This window comes from Salmo salar, unplaced genomic scaffold (genome assembly GCF_965601325.2).
Source record: "Salmo salar unplaced genomic scaffold, fSalSal1 ptg000742l, whole genome shotgun sequence".
Lineage (NCBI taxonomy): Eukaryota > Metazoa > Chordata > Actinopteri > Salmoniformes > Salmonidae > Salmo > Salmo salar.
In genome coordinates, this window is record NW_027675483.1 from 23787 (window position 1) to 37765 (window position 13979).

Sequence of the window (13979 nt, forward strand, 5' to 3'; positions counted from 1 at the left end):
GGTGTGGGTAGGGGCGCAGGGTCCCACCGTCCTGAGTGGACAATAAACAATCCCGCACAAAACCCCAACTGAAAACACACACTAAATAAGCCCCCACTAATGACAGACACAAAACAGGTGCGGAACAGACAGACAAAACCAAAAGACACAGAAACAACTATCGGTGGCAGCTAATAGGCCGGCAACGACGACCGCCGAGCGCCGCCCGACCGAGGAGGGGCGGCACTTTCGTTGGATCCTGTGACAGTTACCTGTCTGGTTATTTTAATTTCATTACAGACTCTCATAGCCATCACACCAGAGCCAGTGTTGCCAATATCAGACCGCTGCACTATAGGAGCCTGGCTGGAAAAAGCTATTTCCTTAACACTTGTGCAGAGGAATGGAGTTGTGTACCAAAACAGATCAAAATCCATCCATAAGGTATTAAGTTATAAGGCAAACCTTAAGGAATGTTTTAAGACAGAACAGGCTAAGAGAAAGTATAATATTCTGAACAAAAATATAAACACAACATGTAAAGTCAAAGATCCCAGAAATGTTCCATACACACAAAAAGCTTATTTCTCTCAACATGTTGTGCACAAATTTATATGCATCCTTGTTAGTGAGCATTTCTCCTTTGACAAGATAATCCATCCACCTGACAGGTGTGGCATATCAAGAAGATGATTAAACAGCATGATCATTATACAGGTGTACATTCTGCTGGGGACAATAAAAGGCCACTCTAAAATGTGCAGATTTGTCACACAGCATAAAGCCACAGACGTCTTAAGTTTTGAGGGAGCATGCAATTGTCATGCTGACTGCAGGAATGTCCAACAGTGCTGTGGCCAGATAATTTAATGTAAACTTCTCAACCATAAGCCACCTCCAATGTCATTTTAGAGAATTTGGCAGGACATCCAACAGGTCTCACAACTGTAGAACATGTCTGACCACACCTGCACAGGAGCTCCACATCCGGCTTCTTCACCTGCTGGATCATCTCAGACCAGCCACCCGGACAGCTGATGAAACTGTGGGTTTGCACAACCAAAGAATTTGTGCTCAAACTGTCAGAAACCGCGTCAGGGGAGCTCATCTGCGTGCTCGTCGACCTCGCCGGTATTTTGACCTGACTGCAGTTCGGCATTGTAACTTACTTCAGTGGACAAATGCTCACCTTTGATGGCCACTGGCAGCTGGAGAAATGTGCTCTTCACAGATGAATCCTGGTTTCAACTGTACCGGGCAGATGGCAGACAGCGTGTTTGGTGTCGTATTGGTAAGTGGTTTGTTGATGTCAACGTTGTGAACAGAGTGTCCCACGGTGGCAGGGGGGTTATGGTATGGGCAGGCATAAACTACAATGAACACAATTGCATTTTATCAATGGTAATTTGAATGCATAGAGATACCTTGACAAGATCCTGAGGCCCCTTGTCGTGCCATTCATCCGCCGCCATCACCTCATGTTTCAGCATTATTATGCACGGCCCCATGTCGCAAGGATCTGTACACAATTCCAGGAAGCTGTGCATGTCTCAATTCTTCCATGGCCTGCACACTCACCAGATATGTCAATCAGTGAGCATGTTTTGGGATGCTTTGCATCAACAGAATTCCACATGCCACAATCAACAGCCTGACCAACTCTAGGCGAAGGAGATGTGTGAGGCAAATGATGGTTACACCAGATACGGACTAGTTGTCTGATCCACACCCATACCTTTTTTAAAGTTATCTTTGACCAACAGATGCATATCTGTATTTGCAGTCATGTTGAATCCATAGATAAGGGCCTGATGAATGAATTTACATTGACTGGTTTCCTTATAAGAACTGTAACTCAGTAATATCTTTTAAATTGTTGCATGTTGAGTTGATATTTTTTGTTCAATGTAGTATTAATGAAACTATTTGTTTTCATATTATAATTTTGTGTACGTATTTGGTTTTTATGTATTTTCAATTTTAACTTGTCATCTTCAATCATTTTAAATGGATTTTATACATCTGTGGTTGTATTGTGTTTTTACATTGTTAAATCTAATCCTCAAGCGGGTCACGGAACACACCTTCCACGTTGTTCATTATTTTCCATTGAACCCATAGCCCCTGGTTGATTATCCCTCACATAACATTGATTAGATGGTATGACTTGAAATGAAGGATTTTCCCTTTTGCCTTGACATTGGCAGGATGTTTTTACACAAGGAAGTGAATCCTCCATATTACCTTTTTAAAAGGGTATTTTTCTGTGTTTTCTTACAGTTTACAGTATATGTATTGTGGTTAGGGGTTGTTTCTGGACAGGAATGCCAGGTCCACTTTGACATTATGCTGAAGTTTTTCTTAATGGAAATTCAGTCCACCACTGTGTCTTGTCTGATGTACAAATCTATAGATGGAATCCATTTAACATTCCCTATTTCTCCACTAAACCACTGGTTTGTTACTCATACACCGCATATCGTTGTAACAGGGGAGATGTTGTTTTTAGTTAGGCTATAGAAAATATAACAAGTAGTGAAATAACACAAACATTCTGAAAGCGGTTAAATATTTATTTCAAGAAAAATACACATAATCGTATTTAAAAAAAAAACATTTTAGATTTTTCCCAGTAATCAACATACACAATAGATAATCTACAGAATACAGGATGAATGAGGTTATAAAATATATATATTTTCCTATAAATGAAGAATGTTATTATCCCTAAACTACAACAGTGACTGATATATATAGTACATTAAAAATAGTAGTTTTATGTTGGTGTATATATTTCATGAAAATAAAGGAGAGCCGCACACTCTAGGAGCTCAGATGCAAAAATGTAATATCGAACCTTTCGACAGCCAAGCTGTCTTCATCAGGGTATAAAACAAAGTGTATGTATTTCACCAACAGAAAATGAATGGCGCCAGACATCTGTATACCCAATGTAACATTTTATGCCTTTCCCTAACCTTAACCCAAACCTCAGTGAAGCAATACTTGAAATTAACCTAACATTCACCATAATCAATAAAGTTTTTTTTTCGGCCGGTTGAATATCCAATTCCTAGTCCTATACATTGGGACGAATTTCAGCATAGTTTTTAATGACAGAAGAGAAGCGAATGACTTTGACCTCATTGGTTTTGGTCTTCTTGTCATCCCACTGGTACTCTGGAGACAACAGCTTGCTGGGCTTGTTGTAAAGCAGGTACCTGTTGAGGTGACTCTCCTCCTGCCAGGCAGCCTCGATGGAATTCCTCGCGTCCTCTTCAAGCTGGTTCCGACAAACCTTTGTTAGTGTGTACACATCCTCCACGGACCCTCCGAACACAGCCCCGGCGTAGTAGTAGTCTCCCTCATCCATGGGGATGTAGGCTGTCGAGGCTGGGCGCCGTTCATATGTGAAGAGGTCACGGGTCGCCTGGTAAAACCATGGGTGAATCACAGCAACCAGCCTGCCCAGAGACTCGGCCCCCCAGCGAGCGTGGAACTTGCTGTCCACGTCCAGACAGAAGATGTAGTCGGCCTCCCTGCTGATCTGACGTTCGATGGCTGTCTGAATGATCTCCATCCTCCGGGCTGATATCTCCTGCCAGCGGTTTGAACCTGGGACCTGGATCACACTCAAATGTCTCCCCTGGGACAGGTTCACTGATGGAAGATCGTCGGGACGATCAGTGAAAACGTAGTAGCGCACGTTGAAGTCGACCATGAAGTGCTTCTCTGCTGTCTCCAGGAAATCTTGGAGAAAGCGGACGTATCTGTCAGAATTTAAAGACACACAGGTAACTGACAAAATATAGGAAACATCAACATAAAGGGTACTTAATAGAGAGTTGGGCCACCACCAGCATCCTTGGGCCACCACGAGCCACCTTTGGCCACCACCAGCCACATTGGGCCACCACCAGCCACATTGGGCCACCACCAGCCACCTTGGTCCACCACCAGCCACCTTGGTCCACCACCAGCCACCAGAACAGCTCTAATGCACCTTGGCAAAGATTCTACAAGTGTCTGAAACTCTATCGGAGGGATAATTTGGTGTTTTGTTGATGGTGGTGGAAACACTATCTCAGGCTCATTTGGTTTGAGATCTGGTGACTGGCATAGGGTTTACATCGTTTTCATGCTCATCAAACCATTAGGTGACCACTTGTGCCCTGTAAATGGGGGCATTGTTGATCTGGGGGCATAGCCATGGTAGCAAAAAGAATGACTGAAATAATGGTCAGCCCAGCCTTTTTATACATGACCGTTAGCATAATGGGATGTTCATTGCTTAATTAACTCAGAAACCACACCTGTGTGGAAGCACCTACATTCAATATACTTTGTATCCCTCATTTACTAGTGTTTTCCACTATTTTGTCAGTTACCTGTACATAACATAAGGGTTTAAGGTGCCTTGCTCAAGTGCACAATGGCAGTATCAGGCTCCTGCGATTCTGATGCCAGAAACCCTCTGTAAAAGTATGGTCATTTTCATTGGACTGTATAGGACATACTCAACTGTTTCTGACCAGAAATTACAGTCTACCAAGAAATAAACAAAGTAGTACAGTTATTCAAATATTAGCCAAGCTGTGAATCATGACATCATGATATTGTATTACCTGCCATGTGACATTAGCTGGTTATGTCCTCATACACTGAGTGTTTTTTTGTTGTCTTGCCCATTCACCATCGGAATGGCACACATACACAATCCATGTCTCAATTGTGTCGAGGCTTAACAATCCTTCTTTAACCTGTCTCCTCTCCTTCATCTACACTGATTGAAGTGGATTTAACAAGTGACATCAATAAGGGATCATAGCTTTCACCTGGATTCACCTAGTCAGTCTGTTATGGAGAAAGCACGTGTTCATAATGTTTGTACACTCGGTGTAGTTTCAGTGTTGTAAAAATATTGATCGTTTAATTTCCCTTTTGAATATTTGGGAAAAGTTGTAGGCTACTCACTTTCCAACGGCAAACACTGTTGTTGCTATGGTGAGGTTCATGGACTTGTAGATTATGTCGACGAGGTCAGGGTCAAAGGTTCCTTCCCAGACGATGGGTGCCAACCATGGGGTGACTGCCACCACATCAGTACGACTAAAGAAACAGAACAAGATCAAGCCTGACTGTGTTGTACTGATTATGATCTCAATGTTTACAGATATACAGATCAAACCTGACTGTGTTGTACTGATTATGATCTCAATGTTTACAGATATACAGATCAAGCCTGACTGTGTTGTACTGATTATGATCTCAATGTTTACAGATATACAGATCAAACCTGACTGTGTTGTACTGATTATGATCTCAATGTTTACAGATATACAGATCAAGCCTGACTGTGTTGTACTGATTATGATCTCAATGTTTACAGATATACAGATCAAACCTGACTGTGATGTACTGATTATGATCTCAATGTTTACAGATATTCAGATCAAGCCTGACTGTGTGGTACTGATTATGATCTCAATGTTTACAGATATTCAGATCAAGCCTGACTGTGTTGTACTGATTATGATCTCAATGTTTACAGATATTCAGATCAAGCTGGAATGTGTTGTACTGATTATGATCTCAATGTTTACAGATATACAGATCAAGCTGGAATGTGTGGTACTGATTATTATCTCAATTGTTTTTCAAATAAAGGTCCTTGAAAAGATGTGTGGTATACTAGGCTACACGCTGATGTGGAAGTTAACAATGACAAGTAACTAACATAAGGTAACACTACTCACCCCACCAAGACACTGGGCTGCTTGTACAATAGCCTGGGAGAACAAAACGTAATTCATTAGTTAATGAAGATATGGGCTGATGTTATTGCTCTCTCAAAAAAAGGTGCTAGTACCAAAAAGGGGTTTTAACTTCACTATAAGGGAAACCTTTTTTGGGCTGTGGAGAACCTTTTTATATCTTTTCTTTGGATAATAATTCATTAAAAAATTGAATAATAGGATAGTAGTTCATTTTTTTATTTTGTTTTGTTTCACCTTTATTTAACCAGGTAGGCAAGTTCAGAACAAGTTCTCATTTACAATTGCGACCTGGCCAAGATAAAGAAAAGCAGTTCGACAACATACAACAACAAAGAGTTACACATGGAGTAAAACAAACATACAGTCAATAATACAGTAGAAAAATAAGTCTATGTACAATATGAGCAAATGAGGTGAGATAAGGGAGGTAAAGGCAAAAAAAGACCATGGTGGCAAAGTAAATACAATATAGCAAGTAAAACACTGGAATGGTAGATTTGTAGTAGAAGAAAGTGCAAAGTAGAAATATAAAATAAATAAAATAAATAAATACAGTAGGGGAAGGGGTAGTTGTTTGGGCTAAATTATAGATGGGCTATGTACAGGTTCAGTGATCTGTGAGCTGCTCTGACAGCTGGTGCTTAAAGCCAGTGAGGGAGATAAGTGTTTCCAGTTTCAGAGATTTTTGTAGTTCGTTCCAGTCAACCCAGTCTAATCTAGGTTGCTTTTAAAAAAAATGTATAAGGGTGGTTGCGATAATAACATTTGTATAATTTCCGTGTAGTTTTTTAATCCACGTGGTTTCACCCTTGGACGTAAACATGAAGTTTGTGGAGAACTGATTTGGGGGGTTGGTAATTAGGTAGTGGTGTGTTCTCCAGAGTCTGTGAGATTTAGTTACGTTAAGACTCTTTAAGTTAGAGTGATTGAGGTTTGTATATTGTTTTGTGTTTTCAGTGTTCTATATTAAAAGTTAACATGAGCACTCAACCCGCTGCGCCTTGGTCCCTTTCATACGATATATTATTGAATACACAAGAATGGTGTATAATAAAAGACAAGTTTACAGTTCTTATCTAAACATAAGAGAACAGACATTAACCAAAAGACCCAGAGTTCTGGGCACAAAACAAATAATACAAAACAAGACATACAAAACAAGGACAGGTAGAAAAAAAAAAAATAATAATAATAAAAAAAATGAAAAAAGGGTCGATGTAGCCCCCCCACTTATACCCCACTTTATCCCCCCTTATTCCACCCTATTCCCCTCCCAACTGCTCGGGTGGCGGGGCCAGCACACGCTGCCCAAAGGTAGATTACCGTATGACAATTAAGAGTGCGTTAAGTGCAAATTCACAGAGCCGCCTGGTCCAAGTAAGAGAGGAAAGGCTGCCAGATTTGATCAAATGTTGATAATTTATTGTTCAAAATATATCTAATTCTTTCTAAGTGTACAGTGTTTGCCAATTCGCTGAGCCATAATTTGGTAGAGGGCGCTTCCCTCTTTTTCCAAAACAACAAGATTAATTTTTTTGCCGAAATGAGACTGTAAGAGATGAGTTGTTTTTGGGAGTTGGTTAATCCGTTTAGGGAATCGGACACTTCCAGGATTATCAGAAGCGGGTCTGGGTCTATTGAAGTCTCCAGAACTTCAGAGAGGACCCCAAAAATTCCACACCAATACCCATACAAGTTAGAGCATAGGGCAAAGCAGTGGAGTAGTGTACCCTGCTCAGCCTGACATTTATCACACATAGGGGATGTACCAGGAAATATCCTATGCAGTTTGGTTTTGGAATAGTGTAATCTGTGTAATACCTTGAATTGTATGAGACGATGTCTGGAGTTAATGGAGCAGGTGTGGATATACACCAAGCTATCTTCCCAGTCTGCCACCGAAATGTCAGTACCTAGTTCTTCCTCCCATTTCGCCTTAATGGCATCAGTAGAGGGTGCGCTAACAGATTGAAAAGCATTATATATACGAGATATCAGTTTGTCTGAGGTGGGGCATATTTGTATGCATCCGTCAAACGTGGAAGGTTTAGCATTCCCAAATGTTGGGAGGTATTTTCTAACATAGTCTCTAATCTGTAGGTATCTGAAAAAGTTACTTCTGGGAAGATTATAAGTTTCCCTCAGCGATTCAAAGGAAGCAAAGGTTCACCCTATATATAAATCCCCTATGGTACTTATCCCCAACTCTCCCCACCGCTCAAAGGTGTTATCAAGGTTAGAGGGGGCAAAGGAGGGATTCCTGGCAACAGGAAGCATGAACGATATTGGTCTAAGATCAAAGTGGACTTTAATTTGCTTCCAGATTCGGACTGTGCTATGTATAATAGGATTGTTACGGTAAAGTGACATCTCCAGATTGACAGGTGACAAAATCACAGCACCAATAGAGAAGGGGTGGCACTCCTCTCGCTCCATACTAAGCCAGCTGGATGGCGGGAGTGCGTCATCCAGCAGAAACGTAACAGCGCGGAGGTTGGCGGCCCAGTAGTAAAATATAAAGTTTGGGAGAGACAATCCTCCTTCCATCTTGGATTTACAGAGGTGTTTTTTACCTATCCTGTGTGTTTTATAATCTCAGATGAAAGGATTGATAATAGAGTCCAGTTGTTTATGAAAGGATTTAGGTATGAATATTGGGATGTTCTGGTATAGGTAGAGCAGTTGTGGGAGGAAGACCATTTTAATGGCATTAATTCTTCCGAGCAGAGAAATTGGGAGAGTTCTCCAAAATTGTATGTTTGCCTTAAGTTTTTGCATCAGGGAGGGGAAATTCTCTTTAAATAGTAAGGAGTATTGTTTGGTAACTACAATTCCAAGGTAGGTAAATTTATCTGAAGATAGCTTAACTGGAAGATGTTCTAGCCAGGAGGTGTTTTGCAACCGAATGGGCATTAATTCACTCTTGTTCCAATTTATTCTGTATCCCGAGAAGGTACCAAACAAATTAATCACCTCTAGAATAGCTGGAATACTATCTTGGGGTTCTGTTACATAGAGGAGAATGTCATCTGCGTATAGGGAAATCTTATTTAGAGTATGTTTAGTATTATAGCCGTGTATTGCTGCATGAGATCTGATCGCTTGAGCGAGAGGTTCAATAATTAGGGCGAAGAGCATAGGCGACAGCGCACAACCCTGCCTTGTCCCTCTGTGAAGGTTAAATCGGGGCGACAATGATTGGTTAGTGAGTATTCTCGCACAGGGGTTCCTATATAAAAGCTGGATCCACTTTATGAACCCATCTCCAATATTAAATTTCTGTAGGACCTTGAATAGATAGGGCCACTCAACTTGGTCAAAGGCCTTTTCAGCGTCAAGAGATATAACGGCTAGGTCCACGTTAGGTAACCTCTGAGAATACATAATGTTGAATAGGCGCCTGAGATTGAAGAATGAGTTTCTGTTAGGGATAAAGCCGGTCTGGTCTGAATGGACCAATTTGCCAATTAAAGTGCTCAGCCTGTTAGCCAAAGTTTTTGCTAAAATCTTTTGGTCTGTATTAAGGAGGGATATTGGTCTGTATGACCCTACCTCTTCCGGATCCTTACCCTTCTTATGTATAACTGTGATAAACGCCTCATCCAAAGTGGATGGGAGCACTCCATCCTCGTTGGCCTGAACCAACATTTTGTGTAGGTAGGGAGAGAGCATGTTGCTGAATGTTTTGTAGAATTCACTCGGGTATCCATCTGGGCCCGGGGTCTTGCCACTCTTTAGAGATTTTATTGTTTCTGTAATTTCTTCAAGAGATATTTCCTTATTCAGGAAGTTAGAGTCTTCCTGGTTCAGGGCAGGAAGATTACAGTTCTCCAAAAAGTTTTGCATAATTAAGGGGTTAGGATCCGCTTTAGATGTATATAAAGTCTCATAAAACTGACGGAATCTGTCATTTATGTCTTTGGGGGAAGAGAGTAATTGCCCAGATGCAGATTTAACTTTGTGAATCATACGGTCACTCACATTCTTACGAAGTTGTCTGGCGAGTAGTTTGTGTGGTTTGTCACCAAACTCAAAATATTTTTGCTTGGCATAGAGAAAAGATTTAGCAATTTTAGCAGAGAGGATCTGATTGTATTTAAATTTTAAAGACATAATTTTTTTTATGTTTCTCCCTAGATGGGTGTCTAGCATTCTCCCTATCCAGTAAGTGAATTTGTCCCTCCAGTTCTACCAATTCTCTTCTGTTTTGCCTACTCCTGGCAGTCTGAAAGGAGATGATACAGCCTCTCAAATAAGCCTTCAGTGTTTCCCACAATAATGCTGGGGAAGTCTCTGTGTTGTCGTTGGTATCAAAGAAAAATGTAATTTGATCTTTAAGATGTTCACAGAATGTTTGTTCTGTGAGGAGCTGAGGATTCAACCTCCAGACCCTCTCGTTTGGTACGATGTCACCCAATCTCAGGGAGAAGGTGAGTGGACTGTGGTCAGAGATTATAATATCATGATACCTCACATTACAGGTATAGGGGAGTAGTTTAGCATCAACCAAAAAGTAGTCAATTCGAGTATAAACATTGTGAACATGAGAGTAAAAGGAGTATTCCCTACCCGTAGGGTTAGAGATCCTCCATATATCAAATAAGTTCGCATTTTTTATGTAGGTATTGAAGAATTCGCTTGAATAGGAGGTAGGGGTTCGCCGGGTAGAGGATCTATCCAAATATTGGTCTAGTACACAGTTGAGGTCTCCTCCAATGACCAGGTTAGTATGGGAGATATCTGGAATCAGGGCAAGGACTCTTTTGAAAAAAGAGGGGTTATCAATGTTTGGCCCATAGATATTAAGTAGAGTTACAGAAGTAGAGTGGATCTCTCCTATTACGATCACATAACGACCCTCTTTGTCCACAATAGTGGTTTTATGTTGAAAGGGAATTCCTTTCCATACCAGAATCGCTGTGCCTCTCGTTTTGGCAGAGAAGTTAGAGTGATACACTTGCCCCACCCACTTACATTTAAGTCTGTTATGAGAATTGTTTTTCAGATGGGTTTCTTGCAAAAATATTTCTTGCAAAAATATAATATCAGACGAGAGTTGATAGACAACCCTTGTGTTGTCCAGGGTTTGTCTCCTCCTTTTCTGAGGAGCAGCTTTAACTGCTATGAGATGTACAGACGTCTGCCTTCCCTAAAGCTGCTATAAAGCTATAAAAGCTGCTTTCACTCACTCCTCTCTACATTCTCCTCTTCTGTCTCTGCTGCTAAAGCCACTTTCTACCACTCTAAATTCCAAGCATCTGCCTCTAACCCTAGGAAGCTCTTTGCTACCTTCTCCTCCCTCCTGAATCCTCCTCCCCCTCCCCGCGGATGACTTCGTCAACCATTTTGAAAAGAAGGTTGACGATATCCGATCCTCGTTTGCTAAGTCAAACGACACCGCTGGTCCTGCTCACACTGCCCTACCCTGTGCTTTGACCTCTTTCGCCCCTCTCTCTCCAGATGAAATCTCGCGTCTTGTGACGGCCGGCCGCCCAACAACCTGCCCACTTGACCCTATCCCCTCCTCTCTTCTCCAGACCATTTCCGGAGACCTTCTCCCCTTCCTCACCTCGCTCATCAACTCATCCTTGACCGCTGGCTACGTCCCTTCCGTCTTCAAGAGAGCGAGAGTTGCACCCCTTCTGAAAAAACCTACACTCGATCCCTCCGATGTCAACAACTACAGACCAGTATCCCTTCTTTCTTTTCTCTCAAACTCTTGAACGTGCCGTCCTTGGCCAGCTCTCCTGCTATCTCTCTCAGAATGACCTTCTTGATCCTAATCAGTCAGGTTTCAAGACTGGGCATTCAACTGAGACTGCTCTTCTCTGTGTCACGGAGGCTCTCCGCACTGCTAAAGCTAACTCTCTCTCCTCTGCTCTCATCCTTCTAGACCTATCTGCTGCCTTTGATACTGTGAACCATCAGATCCTCCTCTCCACCCTCTCCGAGTTGGGCATCTCCGGCGCGGCCCACGCTTGGATTGCGTCCTACCTGACAGGTCGCTCCTACCAGGTGGCGTGGCGAGAATCTGTCTCCGCACCATGCGCTCTCACCACTGGTGTCCCCCAGGGCTCTGTTCTAGGCCCTCTCCTATTCTCGCTATACACCAAGTCACTTGGCTCTGTCATATCCTCACATGGTCTCTCCTATCATTGCTATGCAGATGACACACAATTAATCTTCTCCTTTCCCCCTTCTGATAACCAGGCGGCGAATCGCATCTCTGCATGTCTGTCAGACATATCAGTGTGGATGACGGATCACCACCTCAAGCTGAACCTCGGCAAGACGGAGCTGCTCTTCCTCCCGGGGAAGGACTGCCCGTTCCATGATCTCGCCATCATGGTTGACAACTCCCTTGTGTCCTCCTCCCAGAGTGCTAAGAACCTTTGCGTGATCCTGGACAACACCCTGTCGTTCTCCACTAACATCAAGGCGGTGATCCGATCCTGTAGGTTCATGCTCTACAACATTCGCAGAGTACGACCCTGCCTCACACAGGAAGCGGCGCAGGTCCTAATCCAGGCACTTGTCATCTCCCGTCTGGATTACTGCAACTCGCTGTTGGCTGGGCTCCCTGCCTGTGCCATTAAACCCCTACAACTCATCCAGAACGCTGCAGCCCGTCTGGTGTTCAACCTTCCCAAGTTCTCTCACGTCACCCCGCTCCTCCGCTCTCTCCACTGGCTTCCAGTTGAAGCTCGCATCCGCTACAAGACCATGGTGATTGCCTACGGAGCTGTGAAGGGAACGGCACCTCCATACCTTCAGGCTCTGATCAGGCCCTACACCCAAACAAGGGCACTGCGTTCATCCACCACTGGCCTGCTGGCCCCCCACCTCTGAGGAAGCACAGTTCCCGCTCAGCCCAGTCAAAACTGTTCGCTGCTCTGGCACCCCAATGGTGGAACAAGCTCCCTCACGACGCCAGGACAGCGGAGTCAATCACCACCTTCCGGAGACACCTGAAACCCCACCTCTTTAAGGAATACCTGGGATAGGATAAAGTAACCCTTCTAACCCCCCCCCCCAACAAAAAGATATAGATGTACTATTGTAAAGTGGTTGTTCCACTGGATATCATAAGGTGAATGCACCATTTTGTAAGTCGCTCTGGATAAGAGCGTCTGCTAAATGACTTAAATGTAAATGTAATGTAAATGAGAGTGCTTTCAAGTGGGCTAGGACCTTGCCTCTCTTAATTGGTTCATTTAAACCCTTGACATTCCAGGAAGTGAATGTAAGCCCCGCCCTCCTCTCATTTGTAGTTCCTATGGTGGCCTGCATAGCATGTAAGTTACTAAAAAGGTAAGAAAGTGCACCAAACTATCACGATCAGCATATGTAGCACCTACACCCGAGCAGTATCCAACCCACCCCTCCCCCCTGCAAGCACCTTTACTCTCCACCCTATTCCCCTACTTACCCCAACATTTACCCCTCCCATCAACCCACATTTAACAGGCATACACAAAAAGGAGAGAAAAAAAACATGAAAATAAAAATAATAAACACATTGTCTGGCCGATGCCAAAAAAGCACGGCGCGACCTCGAACAAGAGGTAAAACAAAAATAATATCCCAACTGTACGTTCACCTCTCATTATCCTAGAACTTCTACTAACATCTGAACTGAGGAGGCTCCCGTGATTAAAGTGTTCAATTAGCATCTATTAAACCTAAACAGAATAAGTTGCAACTTAAACATATTGTGCACTTAAGCTTCATCTTGGGTCAATCCCTGAGATAAGCAAGATATAGCATCACAAGATTACATTGCTAAGCAATGCCGGTCTAAACATAAACCATCCGCAACCGAGATAGACAGCAGTACAATTACATATTGTGGGTTAGGAGATGGGAACAAGGATTTCGATAAATTGAACGTACCCCCCAATAAAAAATAAAAAAAAATAATAATAATAAAAAATACATTTTTTCCCCCTTCTAAAAAAACAATAGTGATATATATATACACATACACACACATACACATACACATACACATACATACATACATACATACATACATACATACATACACACATACATACATACATACCTATATACACACACACATACACATACATCCATCCATACACATACCCACTTGTACATATACATACATACATACATACATACACACACGTGCCCATATATACACACACACACACACACGTGCATACCTACCTACACACACCCATGCGCAAGTATATACAC

The 13979-nt window shown here is 42.5% G+C and overlaps 1 protein-coding gene across 1 annotated transcript; it reads right to left on the reverse strand.

Annotated features, from left to right (window-relative positions):
• Positions 1-2538: 2538 nt before the first annotated feature.
• Positions 2539-5888, reverse strand: LOC145877247 (globoside alpha-1,3-N-acetylgalactosaminyltransferase 1-like). Its single transcript, XM_082972547.1, has 3 exons — positions 5736-5888; positions 4954-5088; positions 2539-3749 (listed from the first exon to the last, which is right to left on the reverse strand). The coding sequence occupies exons 2-3, from the start codon at positions 4992-4994 to the stop codon at positions 3059-3061; spliced, it is 732 nt and encodes a 243-aa protein (XP_082828673.1). The 5' UTR covers positions 4995-5088; positions 5736-5888; the 3' UTR covers positions 2539-3058.
• Between the last annotated feature and the right edge of the window lie 8091 nt (positions 5889-13979).